Raw genomic sequence first — 16643 nt, 5'->3', positions numbered from 1 at the left:
TGAAAATCAATTTTTTTTTTTAAAAAAAGTAATTGTTCTCATCAAATTAAAGACAAAATGACATTTTCTCATAATTAATTAATAGATCGATAATTAGAGAAAAAAAATCTTTGTGATAAAACCAAATGTTTAATTTTTTTATATTGGGCTTGATCCATGAGACATGTATTGTACAAAACTACACGACCCATATAGTTTGGGCCTACTTCTGGGGAGCCCAATCCAGTGCGGCCCTGCGCCACAGGTTTCACCCAACTGTACAAAATGACACGCTCTTCATCTACACGCTATCGGCGCACTTTAGCACCGTCTGTTTCCCTTCCAAAAAACCAAGCAAACAAAACTCATTTCCTATCTGTTTTTCCTCATTTAAACACAGCCTTTCTTCCACAAATCTCTGGCGCCCCCACCCCCACACCCCCCATCTGCACTCTCCCCTCTCTCTCTCTCTCTCTCTCTAGATTATTAGGGTTAGGGTTTTCTACCGACTCTATCAATCTCTACAGTGGAGCGAATATAGCTGGATGGATTTTTAAATGATTGTGCCAAAGTAGGGGTTTTAATTCGTTTCCGATTTGGTCTCTGATGACTGCTGATTATCGGTTCGTCTAGCTTTATGGCGCCGAGCCGAAGAAAAGGGGTCGGCAAAGCGGCGGCGGCGTCTGCCGCGAGCACGCGGCGGGAGTGGAAGGTCGGCGATCTTGTGCTTGCTAAAGTGAAGGGGTTTCCTGCATGGCCTGCAACGGTATGCCGCCTGGTTTTTTTCCCGCAAATTTTGTTTATTTCCGTGTTTTCATCGAGTAGTCATGGCTCAAGTTATGTGCTTCTTTGGTATCATGCGGTTCTTTGTTTTATAATTAGGTTTTTCAATATTCTTTCACTGCAGATCTGGGGTGAATAGTTTTATTTTGGTTTTGGATAGCTAGAAGCATGCGTGTGAGCATGTTTTGCGGTGTTGAGATTACATTATTTTTCATAATCTAACGGGGAAAAAGTGAAACTATTATATATTATCGAATTTTATATACAGTAGTTTTATTGCGCAAGTAGTATGCCGAACGATATGATTTAGCACTATTGAAGAAATTAAGCAACGTCACTGCTTCTCTATAGTCTATTTGGTAAAATTTCATAAATTATATTCATCTAGATTATGTTTTTTTTTTCTGAGCGATGTGTATTTCAACTAATTGTATTGTTTGTGCAACTTTATCTGGCTGTAATTTTCATATGGAAAAAGATAGGTTTAGAATATTTATTTGCATGTGATGGATGGTTAATAACTTTAAATATGTTTTGACTGAAGTCGTGACCATCTGAGGATAATTTTTCAGCATAACATACCTCAGGAGGGCTTAAACTACATAGGTAAAGAAGTAATTCCTGTTGAAGGTTTTGTTTTCCTCTTCGATAAAAAAATATGAGTGATTACTGTTATTTTGCATCTCCATTAGCCTCATGAATATCACCATCAAGACCTTAGGTTGGCTGAATAAAGGACTGGACGCCCTTGAAGGCCTAGGCTGATGAGTGATTGGAAAGAGATGGAAAGTGTGTTGGTCTTGTCTTTGAATGTTAATTGTTTGTCATAAATTATTATTTGGTTTTGCTAGTTAGCTTTAATATGCAGTATTGCAGTTTCATTGACCTCAAATTTCAATGCCTTTGTAAACTGTCAGCGGTATATTTTATTCCCGTTAGTTTTCACTCTACTGAAGATCGGTTCGATGATTTTATAATGGCAGGTGAGTGAGCCAGAGAAGTGGGGTTACCCGGCTGATCGGAAGAAAGTACTAGTCCATTTTTTTGGCACCCAACAAATGTTAGTTTTCTTTCTTGTTTCTCTCTGAGTGTTGGTCCATATCTCAGCTCATTGGCGTCGTTTTCTTTTATTTTATTTAGGGTTCCCACTAAATTTTTCACCTGTGCTGAAAGGCATTTTTAAGTTGCTTGTATGGCCGAACTGCGTAGTAAATATGTACTCGCTTGCGTTCTAACTTACTTCACAGCAATTTTCAATTTTCAATTGAACAAGATCCGAAGCCAGGCGTCATAAGGTTTATGATTTTATATTTCTTTTCTTTCTTCCCTTGTTTTGTTTCCTATGGAGTTTCCTTTATAAAAGCTGAACCTATGAAGTTTTGGTCACAGAAAATGTTTTAATATTTTTTGTTTTGGGCATGGCATCTAGCGAGCTCTATTGTCTCATGTATAGAGCTTTTTTATTGCTTTTTGAGTGCAGATTTAGCTAGCTACCACAGATATATATGCACAAAGTTTCTTTCATCTTCCAACTGGTTGTGGATTTACGTTGTTGACTTGTATTATGTGACAAATCATATTTTTGTCTCGATTTTATTTGTAACCTGTAGGCTGCTGCATTCATGTGAATTTTGTGATTTGGCTTCAGCTGTTGATTGAAGGACTTATTTTAAGTCTAGTTAAGTGGATATGAACACTTATTTTGAAGAATTAAGGCGCTACATGAATAGTCTTTTATTTTTGTAACAGAAATTGGCATCGGAAAGTTTTGGCTGTTTGAGTTCTTCAAAGAAACTTTAGCCAACTTGCATTTAACAACTCTCTATTTTTGGTAACCTGCTTGGAAAATGGAAATATGTATGTATAAGTATTTGAAATACAACATTTATTATTTTGCACTCTGATTGTTTTCAATTGGTACCTTTGAAGTTTGACATTCTTGTGGGCTTGCGTCTCTGAGTGTAACACATCAGTTCACTTGTTTATTTTCTTTTTTTTTTTAATAGGAACTTATATATTTTCTTTTACTTTTTCTACATGGTATCTTTTTGCTGTATGCACTGCATTATACTGTTTAAGTAATATATATTTCTGAAGAAATTCATTCTCTCTCTAGTTTGTTTCATTATGCTTAAGAGGCATTTGTAGTTGGTTGCTGAGACTTCACGGTTTATTATTTAAAAGTTTGGATGTCATGTTCTTTAGAGTTATATCATTTTTTATTGTTGAACAACTCTTCTTTAATGGTCAGTAATTAATCATGTTGGGTTTTTTTTCACCTGCTTTATGCTGGGCGGCATTTGTACATATTAAAATCCTGGAATTGTTGTCTAACTTTATATTGAACTGGATGGCCCAAAAAACACAAGCTTTATGTGATCTCTGAAAGACTGTTAACCCTTTATATTCAGGATGTTTGATTCGGATTTGTAATGCCATCCTTTAATTTTTTAGGATAGTATGAAACTTGCAGAATATAACCAGAGGCTTATCTACTGTACATGCAATATATTGACATAATAATACGAGAGCTAAAAACAATTTAGGCTAAGATTCCAATTAAATACTATACAGGAACATCGATAACTGTGAACTTGAAAGATTTTTTGTACGTATTTATATTAAATTTAGTTCTCTTGGACAGTGGCTTCTGCAATCCTTTTGATGTCGAAGAATTCACAGAAGAAAGAAAATTGTCTCTTTTAGGGAAACGTCATGGAAAGGGTGCTGATTTTGTCCGTGCAGTGAATGAGATAATTATCTCTTTTGAGAAGCTGAAGAAACGGGAACAAGTTAGTAGTGCTGATGAAACAACAGAAATCATTATAAACCATGAAAATAAGTCAGAGGAATCATCGACTAAGTGTGTGAATGATGAGGATTCTGTGATTAGAGCTCAACCACAGCTGCTTTGTACTGGGGCCTCTAATGATTTGAACTCTCTGACTGAAGCTGCTGCAGCTGAAACGGAATTGGAGGAGGCACGATTATTCGCTGAAACACCTGTTTCCACTACTTATTCAACAAGAAGAAAAACTGAAGTAACCCAATCACGGAATAGTTTGATACAGGGAAGGATATCTGCTCGAAGGTTGAGAAGTTCTTCAAAGATAGATGCTAAAGGACCCCAAAACATAACATTACCTTCTCTGAATAGCAGCAGGAGGTCTAGGCATTCTGGTGCTAATGCATCAAAAGATATATCTTTGAGAAGAAGTGCAAGGATTATGAAATCCTCTGATGATTCTGAAGGATATGACGCAGACTCACCTGCTTCAGTATCAAATGATAGTATTGAAGAGAACGAATCTGAAGTTATGACGGTAGACTCCGACTCACCTAGTTTCAATAATGGCAGCACTGTAGAATCCCATTGTAAACCAATGGTAGTGGATCATTTTAGCGAAAATAATAATGAAGATGAAACAGAGTTCAATAATAGGCTTGGGTTTCAAACCAGCACTGCCATCATAAAGAAGAAAAGGGGTCCTAATCGAAAACGACACAGTGATGATGTTGTTGGGGCAGTTAATTCAAATGCATTTGTTTCTGATGCTGAAGTTAGAAATGAAAGTGTTTCACCTGGTAATAACGATGAATTAGCTGAAAGATGTGCTAGGGAAGATGGTGATGAACACTTACCATTATTCAAAAGGGCAAGAGTCCGTTTGGAGAGAGCTGCACCTGCCGAGAATAAAGAAAGAATAATGGCACATAAAAAGGAGAAAATACTGGAAGTTGCTGAAAGACTCACAACAAAGACCTCTGGGCCATTGAATTGTAAGGTGGATGATCCTGGTGATGTCGAATCTGTTCCAATTGAAGTAGATTCTGTTAATATGCCTTTATCACCTGCAAGTCCTAAAAAGGCCCAATCATGGGAAGGGGGTAAGAACTTATGGGAAACTAAGAATTTTGTGGGCGATGAAGCAGCTTTACCTCCATCTAAAAGACTACACCGTGCATTGGAGGCCATGTCTGCTAATGTGGCAGAAGATAATCAAAGTGATTCCAGTTTTCCGCTCACCGTGAATACCAAAAGCAATGGAGACTGTTCGTCCATTGCAGAATGCTCAGAATTGTCGACTGGAAACAAAGCTGTCATTGAATTGGGATCAGCACCAGCTGAAAATCATAGCAACAATGGCTTTAACTTTGATTCTTCCAAGTTTTGCGCTGCGGCAAACACAGGGACGCCGCTAATTCATTTAAAAACATATACAACTGTATTGGACTGTGTTAGAAGTTATAGCAGTGAAAGCTCGAATCCTGAATCATGCAAAGGTTCAACTGCACACACGGAAGTTGCTGATTTTAAATATCTCAAAATGTCACCTCCAGAGCTAGATTCTAAGCATGTAAAACTAGATCCACAAGGCATTGGTGAAGAAAAAGTTTGTTTGGACCGCAGTACACCTGGTTTTATTATATCTCTTGCCAATCACTGCAAGATTGAATGTTCGGAGTTGGATGCCACAGTTGAGGGATCTGATCCTGACATTCCCCGGGTGAGTTCAGAAGTCCTCGCGCCAAAAGAAAATGCTGGTAGTACACTGAACTGTGACGCCAGTGTGCAGGTAGACAATGCTGTGGGTGAAGGTGATAAATCTCACTGTGTGAAGATCTTATCATTAGCCAAGAACAACCAAGATAGCCAAAAGTAAGTCTATATAATTCACACGAGGTTATTCTAATTTTTTCTTCAATTTGAACTTGTAATATATTTTATCATTTCTTGGTGTACCTTGTTTATCATTCTGACTCTGTATCTTCAGGTCAGAGTTTGTGAAAGAACATAGCCCAGTATCTAAGTTCTCAAATTGTGTGCCCTCTGGTAGTCCAGTGAAGGTTTTAACCAGTGGTCATCACGAATCTCTATCTAACTCCATTTCTATTTTCGATGAGCCTCTGGAGGATTTTGCTGCCCCCAAGTCTTCTTCTCTGACTAATGGGCTGCAATTGTACGCTAAGACATCTCCTCGCAGTTCTTGCATGGGCAATGTTTCCGCATCAGATAATAATTACCTTGAAAATAGTAGCTCTTGTGGTCCTGATGTTCGGCTAAATTCTGAAATGGTTAAACTTGCTGGAAAGTCAAACAGCAAAGGCGAAGAAACTTTGTCGTCCTTTGAAGCCGCTATCAGATCACTAACGGGAACAAAAGAGAACATCGGCCGAGCCACACGGGTTGCTATTGACTGTGCGAAATTTGGTTTTGCAATTAAGGTGACTTCTGGTTATGAACAAGTTTTCTGAGGCTCAAAATTTTTTATGAAACTGTTCCCTCGTTAGAATTTAAACAACATTTTTGTTAGCACAATTTAATGTTGTTGTTTAAGATCAGTTTTGTTCATTATTTTGACCCAGAGTTTTTCACTTATATATGGACATTGGTCACTGATAACATCCATAATATAGTGGCATATTTTAACAATATTCATAGATTTTATGGAGTGCACTTGTTCTGTGAAACCTCCTTCATACGGGTTTGTTGCATTGACCCTGAGTCTTTTACTTACATATGTTCAGCGACCATATCCGTGATATAGTTGCATATTCAATGATATTCTTTGATTCGTGAACTGTAGTTTTGTGAAACCTCCTTTGCATGTCTTATGTTCATGTTGTATGCATCTGTGCTTTGAATCTCCTAGATGATGGGTTCACATAGCTTACATATGTTGGAACTCTCTGCATACAAAAGTGCTATTCTGTAATCCATTTTTCTGGTGTACTCATAATTTACTTAAATATATGCACCAGAAATTACGGTTACTGTTCTGTTTCATTTTCCTGTGTCATGTATATCTGCTACTTTAATATTGTTTGACACTTTGTAAGCTAAAATTTATCTGGATATTCTACCAAGACAGCATGTTATACGAGAGAATTTCCTGTCATCTCATCTGCATATATTTTTACATGTTCACGTTCTAATATTGATAAAAGTGTGGTTTGCTTTAGGTGGTGGAAATACTTGCACAAAATTTGGAAAGAGAGTCAAATTCACAGAAAAAAGTGGACTTGTTTTTCCTTGTTGATTCTATCGCTCAATGTTCTCGGGCCATGAAAGGTATAGTGTTTACTTTTTTTTGTTGGCGTTGGTAACATTTGGAGTTTTGGAACCTCAGGTCCTCTTTATCTTGTTCAGGTGATGGTGGCATATATCCCTCTGTGATACAGGCAGTGTTGCCACGTTTATTGTTGGCAGCTGCTCCTCCTGGTAGCAGTTCTCTCGAGAATCATAGACAGTGTTTGAAAGTGCGTGGAACCATGCCCTCTCATATTTGTTTATTGACCTTTGTTTCTTTTCATATTGCTTTTGTACATTGAAATGCGGTATTAAACCTCTTTCCCTGCTGGATAGGTTCTGAGAGTATGGCAGGAGAGGAAGATCCTTCCAGAACCGATCATTCATCACCACATCCGGGAGCTTGATGTCCTTTGTGTTTCATACCCTAAAGCTGGCTCTCGCCGACCGTTAAGAAATGAAAGGGCTTTTGACGACCCTATTAGAGAAATGGAGGGTATGTTGGTTGATGAATATGGAAGGTATATGGATTTCTAACTTTTCCATTTTGTTATTTGAGCTCTCAGGCTTGTATTTTGTACTTCATAACTAACTAGATACATCGTTTTACTTTAGCAATTCAAGTTTTCAGCTTCCTGGTTTCTGTATGCCACGTATGCTGAGAGATGATGATGTAGGAAGTGACTCTGATGGAGAGAGTTTTGAGGCTGTTACCCCAGAGCATAATGCAGAAAATCTTGATGGAGAAAGGGCTCTGATTCCTGCAGTTGAAAAGCGTAGTCTTATTTTGGAAGATGTGGACGGTGAGCTGGAAATGGAGGATGTGGCCCCCTATTGTGAGGAAAATAGTTCCACCAGTAACCTTAACAAAGATCACACACAACTGTCTCATCATATCTCTGACAACCATTATGGGCCACCTTTTACCTCCCAACAACCTAAGAATACGCCTTTGGCATGTGCTCCTTTGCCAAGGTCTCCCTCGCATCCACCACCACGGCCGCTGCCGCCATATCCACTTCCACCATCTAGTTTTCCTCATACAGTACTTGATTCTACTGCCAGTGGTCCTAATTCTAATATTTATCCAAGCTCTCAGGTCTCTCTCTGTCCTAGTTTTTTCATGTCTTATGTCTAGAATACTGCTACTGTGCTAGATGTTTTAATAGTTATGTTTTTAACATCTTTATGCTTGCGCAGAATTTTGACTACAATCTACCTGGGTGTATGGCAAAGCAGCCTGGTTTGCCAAGAATGAAGTCAACCAGCTTGGATTCGGTGCATCATCGTTCTCGTGACAATAAGGATTTTGAAGCCCAGGTACCAAGGCAGATGCCTGACAACATCAATACCTGCTCTTTCAATGATAGACCTACATCCCATTTATCTGCCCAAGGTTCTAATAGGGTCCAGCCGGGAGAGGGTGGTTTCAGCAAGGGTCTTCATGTCCGCCCACCTCACCCCGCTCCATCAAATCAATTTTCGTACCCCCAACAGCGACAGATCCAATCGCGAAGGGATTTACCACCTCCTCCTCATCCCAACAGATTCCATGTGCGCAATGAAGAAAATAGCAATTTTTACCGGGACCGTGACAGAAATAAATTCGTCCCTCGTGATAATATTGGAGAGTGCTGGAGGCCTCCCTTACCTCCCATCTCTGGTAACTAAAGCTTTTCTTTGTATTATTGAACATTGAAGGCATCTTGGTCCACATTTCCAGTTTTTTAAATGTCACCAATCCTATTATTTTCCCCTTTCCTCTTCCAGGTCAATGTTATCGCAATGGTGCCAGGATGTCTCATGGGCACATGCCATACAGTGGTCCACCCCGTGAGCCGTCAACCAATAGTAGGTGGAATTTCCCTCCCCGGCCCCCAAACTCCAGGCAATTTAATCCTTACAGGGAACCTGAAGGTCCTATTCCTGTGGGAAATAGAGGTGCTTCATCTATCTTTATCTGTTATGCTGAAAATGAATTTGATTTTGCTGACTGTTTTGCAAGTTGAAAATGGATATATTTATATGCTTTATGGTTTGTTAACTAAAGAGAATTGAAAATGGATTGTCCGTTCTATTATGCAAACCTTTGTTTGGTTGAATTATGTGTTTGCCACCTCTCTTATTCCTTTTTTGTGTTCAGGTCCAAATTACTGGAGACCAAGATGATGCTTTTGTTATCTTGCACCAGGCTGGTATTGTTATCACATATTCGTACTTCTCGATTTCTCAGTTCGTCAATTATCCCTATTTGCTCATTACCTTTTGTTTATTAGGTTGAATTCTTGTTCCTTTCGGTGCCATGACTCATCGCAGGTGATATTGCTATGTCTGACATATTGGGAACTGCCATATTTCGACATTGTAGAGAACAAATCTGTTTACTGGTCGCGTGTATATAGGAATGCGGTCGTCAGTTGGGAAATGAACAGATGATCCAAGGCTCTTTTGTTGGGAGTCTCAGCATTCCCTTGGGGTGTTTCTTTGCATTGGTTACAATTTTTTGTCATGTCTATTAAAATTTGTCTAGTGTAATGACGTGATATAGTTGTGTAGATTTTCCGCACCCTTTAGTCGGTGATTTGTAGTTTCTTCAGACGGCTTTCATTGTAAAGCTATTATGTACATTGCTAGTTGTTTACTTTCCAAGAAAACCCTTGTTACTGAAGAGAGTAATCACAAGTTCGCTATCTGTATTTTGGAATACAGTAGTAACGTTGACCGCCTTATTGTAGGCATGTGTGCTTGTTTCAAACTATAATAAGGCCAAATTATAGTAGTTGAGAAACTTGGGTGTTTTAAGAATAAAATCATGTTCTGCATGGTGTGTGTGGAACCATTGAAAGTGACTTAACAAGGTAACTAAATTCGACGAAGAGCTATAATGTATCGTTTCATTTAAGCAGAAGACCTGAAGTTTCGCTCTTTAACTTGAAGTTCCATTCGGGTTCTTATGAAAATATAAAGTGTTCCATAATGATTCCCTAACTTTGCATCTGGTTGTACATGTAAAATATTGATGATCTCGGGATATTTCTTAAAGACCAATTAATTTTCCATGTTCCCTTGTTCTTTTTTCAACGCGCATCAGAATTCAGGATTAGGATTCTTAGTGATTGGAACTTTGAATTATTTTAGTTAAAAATTGATATCTTTAGTTGTAACTAGTTTTTCACATGCATCGGAGTGCGCCATCAAAGGCGAACTCACATTCAGAAATGTCTAAATCTCAATAACATGGTTATGCAATGGACCAATCAGGCCCATGTTCGAGCCCAATAAGGATGACCCAAATTTCGGGTTGTGCATGACAGATGGGTCATATCAGGGCCCATGAAGAAATAGTAAAATGGAGTCCCATTCAAGATCGACGTCTCGATTAACATCCTAGTGAGATTTGTAGATGAAAAATAGCCTCTACTAACTAATAAAAAATTCTAGATACCATCACATCACTAAACCCCTTTAAAAGACGCCCACATCTGTTCTGTTTGGGAGTTGCGATAATCACATCAAGAAAATGTCAAACTGGGTAGGATTTGGATTTTCAATTAAGTAGGTAAAATCTTCTCGAAATAGAATCCTCCTTATCTAGAAACTACAAAAGACAGCCAATTCACTCCAATAAAATTCTACCACACAAGAATTCGTATCCTAATTCTCCTTCTTGCCCACTCTAGACTCAAACTGTGTCCTTTATCCATGCCTAACCAAAGGTGGTAAACTCGTCATATTAATGTATTTAATATAATTGACCGAAATAGCAAGCAAAAGATATCGAAACGATATTTGATGAAATCTATTTGACATCTGTAAGGATTGGACTAAACTGTGACAAATGATGTGGAGTTAAAGAGGTATGACACAAACCGACGAGTTCTGTTTTCTCAAATGAGGAACCCACATACCTTGTCCCACCATGAAGTTGGTTACACAACAAATTTCCATTTCCATATTTTCTCCAATTCCCCGTATACTATAAATAATAACAGAACGGTCTAAACAATCATTCCCACTTATCATAGACAGAAGAAATTCTGAAAATTTCTCAGAGACGCAAATACATTTCATTTTGCAGTCAAACATGGCAACAAGTTCAAAATCTGGGTCGATTCAACGATGTTCAAAGCAAATCAGACAGCAAAGGACTCGCCTTCACATCATATGGAGATGCACTGTTATGCTTCTGCGCTGGAGTGACTAAAAATGCAAATACTTTCCACAGATGGAAATACAGAGAAACAGTAGTTCTATAACATGTGGATCGAGCTGAATCTACACATGCAGGAACTTTGACGAGTTACAGTTTAGATTCTTTTTTAGAGGAACGCATTTTTTTTAAACATACAAATGAAGGTTTTTTGTTTGTCTGAGTTAGCAGCATTCTTGCTTGCCCAACTGGATATATTCCTTAGAGGCAGGCACCAGTACCAGAAGCAAAGTTGCGTAGTCTCTTTACTCTGCTAAATATTTAGAGTGTAGATCTTCTAATTATGTATAGATTTTTTAATATGCAATACAATATTTCCTAGTAATTTAGAGTTTCATGTTATCAGAAACCGAAAGAGCATGTAGCAGATTAAGCACACACGCTGTAGAGGCGTAGATCCATAATTTTGATGGAAGAGATGAGGTATGCAAGAGAATATAAAACAAATGTATTAACACAAGAAAACTTTTGCTCTAAAAAACTGTAACAGCCGTGGGGAAGAAGCTTTTTAATAAATTAAATATTTAATTTGAAGATAAAAACCCTCAATTATGTCCTCCGTACGAACCATAATATATTGTCAGACAAAACTGAATATTTAAATATAAACAAGCCATTATTATCGACAAAATTTATCAGCATTTAATAGATGAGTCCCATAAAATTCCAGCCACCAACGAATAGCAGAACTTAAGAGGGTGAGATTCGAGTAGTAGTAACTCAGTTTAACAAAACATGATAAACCAAGATCAGTTTGTAGAGATGGAATGAAAATGAAACTTCCAAGAACGTCGATTTGCTAACCTGTTCTATTCTTCAAAAGTCCTCGTCACGTTTCAAGGTTGTCACAAAATCCCATCCCTCTGCGACAAGTGCCTCACGATCATATCTAGCGATTTCATCTACAGATACCTGTGTGACTGGATCAATGAGTTGTTGAGTCTTGGTTAAATCATCCTGGACTGGCACCAGCTCCACTTGATCTGAAATTGAATTTTTCAACCCGGAACCAGAGGAAGCTATAATGCAGCTAGTTTGAGGGGAGGAGCGATATTTGCTCAATGGAATGCGGTCATCAATTTTTCCCTTTAGAAGCTTCACGTTTTGTTTTATAACAGCCATTTCTCCTCTGAAAGAAGAGTGGCGGACATATAAGGTTGTCAGCTTAAACCTTGTAGGAACAATCTCTGTCTTCATTTGCTAATATTTTATACTTTTTACTCTTGTTTGTAACGAGACTTTGATACTAACATAGGCCATAAGGAATTAGAATAAGAATCCAGATTCCAGATATGAGTATCTGGCATCACTTCATGAATTTAGATTGCTAAACTTTTTTAGATCACTCATCCTACATGTTCAACAAGCAACTTTTTTATTACCGAAGACTTCCGTGATTGCGCAGTGATATAGTTTATGCTAAGTTAGATATCTTCTTAAGTTGGCGTTAAAGATTGAGCATTCAGGATAAAACATGATGGTGCATTCAGGATAAAACATGATGGTGGACCTACAAAAAAGTAAGATTAACTCTGATAAAAGGTGAAGTAACAGCAAGCACTTGAATAACTTACCGTAAAGTGTCTACAACACAACCTCGATCCACCAGAAATTCTCGCAGCTGAAATACAAATGAGAAAGAATCAGTGAAACTGTAGATAAGAAACTTGAACAATAGATTGTTAAGTGTTGATGCAACAGCGATGAGGAAATCAAATTCAACGTCGTATTTTCTTCATTCAATGGTTTGACTTGAATTGAGATGAACTGGAGTCACATAGAGAAATGAGAAGTTACCTTGGCATTTTCCTCTGCGTGTTCTTTCAGGATGTTTGCCTCTTGTACAACCCTTTCCATAAGACTTTCCTGTTCAGAAAATGTTTCTCGAACAGAAACTTGCTTCCTAATTCTTTCTTTCTCTGCATAATTTATATCATTCTCAGCTGCTGCTAGTCGCATCCTTAAAGTTTGACACATCTGCAATAAAATGACAAAATTGAGAAAGTGAAATGAAAAATTAACCTTGCAAGCACTTTTATTCGTCTTGGTATATTCGAATAAAGTTCAACTATAAGGCCAATAAAACTGAAATGTTAGGTTTCATTAGCCCAGAAAAGTCTTGGTATATTCGAATAAAGTTTAACTATAAGGCCAATAAAACTGAAATGTTAGGTTTCATTAGCCCAGAAAAGTTTGATACTTCATGGTAAGCTAAAATTGGGCATCTCAAAACAAAGAAGAAAAAATCCATGTCCCAGGATATAGTTACTAAGGTAATTCCAAAGAACCTCAACGAAGTCTTTTTCCAGATACTTGTATCCAATTTTCAACTCCAATAAAATGAGAGCCGAAAAAGTTTTAGAATTGAAAAGTGAGAAGTAAATCAGCCATTATAATCATAAGGAGAACCACAGTTAAATTGTGCAAGAACATCGCAGAAATATTTTTTCGAACAAAATAAGAATGGAGAAAAATTTAGTAATAGAAATGAGCAAAAGTAATTGCAACCTAACCAATATCTATGAGAGTAACTCATATTTTCGATTTTCCTTTATCTATTTTATTTCTTTATACTTCTTAACTTGTAAGTAAATGATAAAAGTGACCAGCAACAAAAACTCGAAAACTCAGACAGCTTGTTCAAACTATTAAAAAATGGTTTAGCTAACAAAATATGCATTGCTACTTTCACATGTGGAACTCCATACCCAGTTCAATATCAACTGGGTGTACAAAACATATCATAATTCAAATGGCATTACAACATAAAGGGAAAGGGTTTAAAACCACCTCATTAAGAACTTCAAGAGACTTGTCCCTTTCATCTGACAAGTAGAGTACACGGGACTGAAGCTCTCTCAACTCTGTTGCGAGGATGGACCTTTCACCATATACTTCCCCAGCATGCTAACATTGAAAAACAAGAAAGTAAGGATTAATGAAGGAGAAGACAATTTAGTTAAATACCAGAGTTCGCTTCAGATCATCTAAAGAGATATTACACAATTCAGAGAAAAAAAACAACCATGTCATTTGCGTCCTTTGCATGCTTCAGAATTAGTTTGAGTTCTTCCACCTTATCCAGTACATCAATGCCTCCTTTGGCAGCTTCCTCATTGGCTTCTTCTGCAGCCTGCTCTTTCAGCTCCACCTCCCTCATTAAGTTTATAACAGACTCGATAGCAGAGAATAATGTTTTCTGCAACATTTAACAAGTATCAGGAATATTATCAATGCACATGGCTAGCTTAGGGACCTGCCGAAAGCTAAATCCCAAGGTGTTGACATAAAGAAAAGTTAATCTTATCCATCCAAATTTAGTTGGATCCAGTTATCATATATTTGCACATCCGCATTATTTCTTCGCGAGAACATTTTTGAGTATCAAATCATCGTGTCAATAATTAAAACATTACATAACACTCGATACACAGGTTGTTATGTATATGGTTTTGAATTTAAACCGAGATCAATGGTAAGGAAAATAATTGATATGGATGATACCTTGTTGTTTCTTGCCTCGGTGATAATTTCGTCAAGAACACCCATTATATGGATTTGGCTCGATTGGGACACAGAATCATTTATGGTAGACTCATCTTTGATAATAACATTGCCACTGGTGATTTCCGTTTTGGCAGCAGTATCAGATGGAAAACTTACTTCAGAATTACTTCCATTCATGTTAGGAAGCACGACCACTTGGACAATGCTTTCTGAATGGCTCACTGTTAAATTTGGAACAGCCTCTGAAACAATATCGCCTGCAGAATTATTGTCATCTGTGCAAGACGTTCCTGTTTGACAATGAGTTGCATCAGATGACGTTTTGATGGCATCTTCTGGACATTTACGAGCTAAAACTGTTTCAGCTCTTTCAGGTTTTATAGACTCTTCACGTTGAAGAATATTTACTCTTGTTTCCTCCAGCAACATAGCAGGTTGACCGAGGGAGAACATATCAGCAGATATTATGCTATTTTCACCAAATTTACCTGATATTGACAATTCACCTTCTCCATCATGTTGTCCATTATATGTATCATAGAACGCATCATCGTTCTCATCATTAGCATCATCAGACTTGTGCCCGACATTCACATTGTTAGCATTTATCTCTACAGCTGATCCTATTGCATTCACAGGCAAGCCGTCCACGGATTGTACAGTAGCAATAGCTTCTACAAGAACAATTAGAATTATGCAGCCTATATAATGGGACCAGATAACTCATAAATCAAAAGGAAAAAAAAAACTTGGGAAGCTAAGTAGTTGTGCAAGTGATCCTGACAATGAAAAGAAATAAAGCTTTATACTCAGGAATACGTTTAAAATAAAAAGGCTTAATAATTAATCGTTACCTTTAGGTGATTGATCCAAGAAACTCCTCCCAGTCAATGGTGTAGTTGGTCTAGATATTTCAGAAAAGAAAGGAATTATCTCCTCAAGCACTGCCTCAACAGCTGCATCAGGATCCTTGCTGTGCTCAATAGCAACAGCTCTAATGACTCGGGCATCAATCTGTACCCAAGAAGGAAGGGTAGAGCTATTGAGGAACAACAAAACAAAAATACCTACTAACCGAAAGCAAAAAAGATAGTGGCTCGTCATACTGAAGCCAGAATTTACCTCCGGGAAAAGCTCCTGCAATGAATTGTACACTTCATTGAATCCCATCTCCGAATTCTACAGATCAATTCACTTTTATTTAGAAAAACATATGATTTAAATGATAATCCAGAATTCCTATAATTTGATTTGATCCATCCATTGTATACACGTTCAAATCAGTCGTCCATATAAAGTACATAAAAACAAACAACAGGAGGCATGAATTTCAAAAACTTTAGCCTTAAACTCTAACTATTTCATTCACCTATCATCACTGACGAAAAGTTTTTAACACAGTAATCAAATAAACCAAAAAAAACACACACACGATGATATAAATTCAATGCAATTGACCCAAACCTGAGGGCGATTATACAGGTAAGAAACAACCCTAGAGAGATAAACAACAGCGAATTCTCACCGAATATCGCGCAGGAAATTTTTCACAGCGAATGAGTCATATATTTCTCGGTATCTTCTGCTGATTGTGAGTTACGAAAAAGATACAAATTTATACGTAATTGATTCGTCATATATCCCATAAGTTGCACCTCGTATCTATTTGGACTTTGACTTAAGGTACAACCTTTGTACAGCTCGAGGAGATGAAGTTACGTGTATAGTCGGCGGCAGGAGACTTACGGGGCTAAGAAATCGGGGATTTTCGTAATTCTTGATATTCATCAGGGGTCATTTGGTCTAATCACCTTTCTTGGAATTATTAAAAGTTTCATACTATACAATTAATTATTTTCCAAAGTCACCTTTTCATATGAGCTTTTGAGACTAATTAATTAGTAACATTATAAATGTAAGCAAGCTAAATAGGAGGAGCCTAAGAAAATAAAAATGTTTTAAATTTTTTCATATAACTTTAAATGATTGATAAAACAATGCTAAATTTAAAATAAAACATATAAATTTCTGATTATAAAAGCGTAAATAATTGAAATTACAATTATCAATGGATTTCATATTATATCTCATATCTATACTTATATTATCTTACTATTTAATTAAATTTGAATT

At 37.3% G+C, this 16643-nt stretch overlaps 2 protein-coding genes across 11 annotated transcripts; one reads left to right on the top strand and one right to left on the bottom strand.

The window, feature by feature from the left end:
• Window positions 1–295: 295 nt before the first annotated feature.
• On the top strand, window positions 296–9501 carry LOC140967258 (protein HUA2-LIKE 3-like). 5 transcript variants are annotated; one of them, XM_073427677.1, is made up of 12 exons: window positions 297–745; window positions 1746–1822; window positions 3407–5422; window positions 5538–5988; window positions 6727–6835; window positions 6914–7023; window positions 7130–7314; window positions 7409–7892; window positions 8033–8456; window positions 8564–8734; window positions 8937–8988; window positions 9070–9501. In XM_073427677.1, the coding sequence occupies exons 1-11, from the start codon at window positions 617–619 to the stop codon at window positions 8960–8962; spliced, it is 4182 nt and encodes a 1393-aa protein (XP_073283778.1). In that variant the 5' UTR covers window positions 297–616; the 3' UTR covers window positions 8963–8988; window positions 9070–9501. The 5 variants fall into 5 exon arrangements, 3 of the variants coding, with proteins under 3 accessions (XP_073283778.1, XP_073283777.1, XP_073283776.1); XM_073427676.1 differs by having other exon boundaries at window positions 298–745; window positions 7994–8456; window positions 9110–9501; XM_073427675.1 differs by having other exon boundaries at window positions 298–745; window positions 7994–8456.
• Window positions 9502–11025: 1524 nt separating this feature from the next.
• Window positions 11026–16257, bottom strand: LOC140967259 (uncharacterized). Of its 6 annotated transcripts, none has more exons than XM_073427681.1 (10): window positions 16036–16255; window positions 15633–15689; window positions 15365–15524; window positions 14508–15184; window positions 14029–14202; window positions 13794–13910; window positions 12801–12980; window positions 12578–12624; window positions 11808–12132; window positions 11026–11253 (listed from the first exon to the last, which is right to left on the bottom strand). In XM_073427681.1, the coding sequence occupies exons 2-9, from the start codon at window positions 15678–15680 to the stop codon at window positions 11820–11822; spliced, it is 1716 nt and encodes a 571-aa protein (XP_073283782.1). In that variant the 5' UTR covers window positions 15681–15689; window positions 16036–16255; the 3' UTR covers window positions 11026–11253; window positions 11808–11819. The 6 variants fall into 6 exon arrangements, with proteins under 6 accessions (XP_073283782.1, XP_073283781.1, XP_073283784.1 ...); XM_073427680.1 differs by lacking the exon at window positions 11026–11253 and adding an exon at window positions 11579–11722; XM_073427683.1 differs by lacking the exon at window positions 11026–11253 and having other exon boundaries at window positions 11579–12132; window positions 14508–14800; window positions 14999–15184; window positions 16036–16251.
• Between the last annotated feature and the right edge of the window lie 386 nt (window positions 16258–16643).

Source organism: Primulina huaijiensis, unplaced genomic scaffold, assembly GCF_012295235.1.
Source record: "Primulina huaijiensis isolate GDHJ02 unplaced genomic scaffold, ASM1229523v2 scaffold24871, whole genome shotgun sequence".
Classification (NCBI taxonomy): domain Eukaryota; kingdom Viridiplantae; phylum Streptophyta; class Magnoliopsida; order Lamiales; family Gesneriaceae; genus Primulina; species Primulina huaijiensis.
This window is presented reverse-complemented; position numbering and strand designations above follow the sequence as displayed.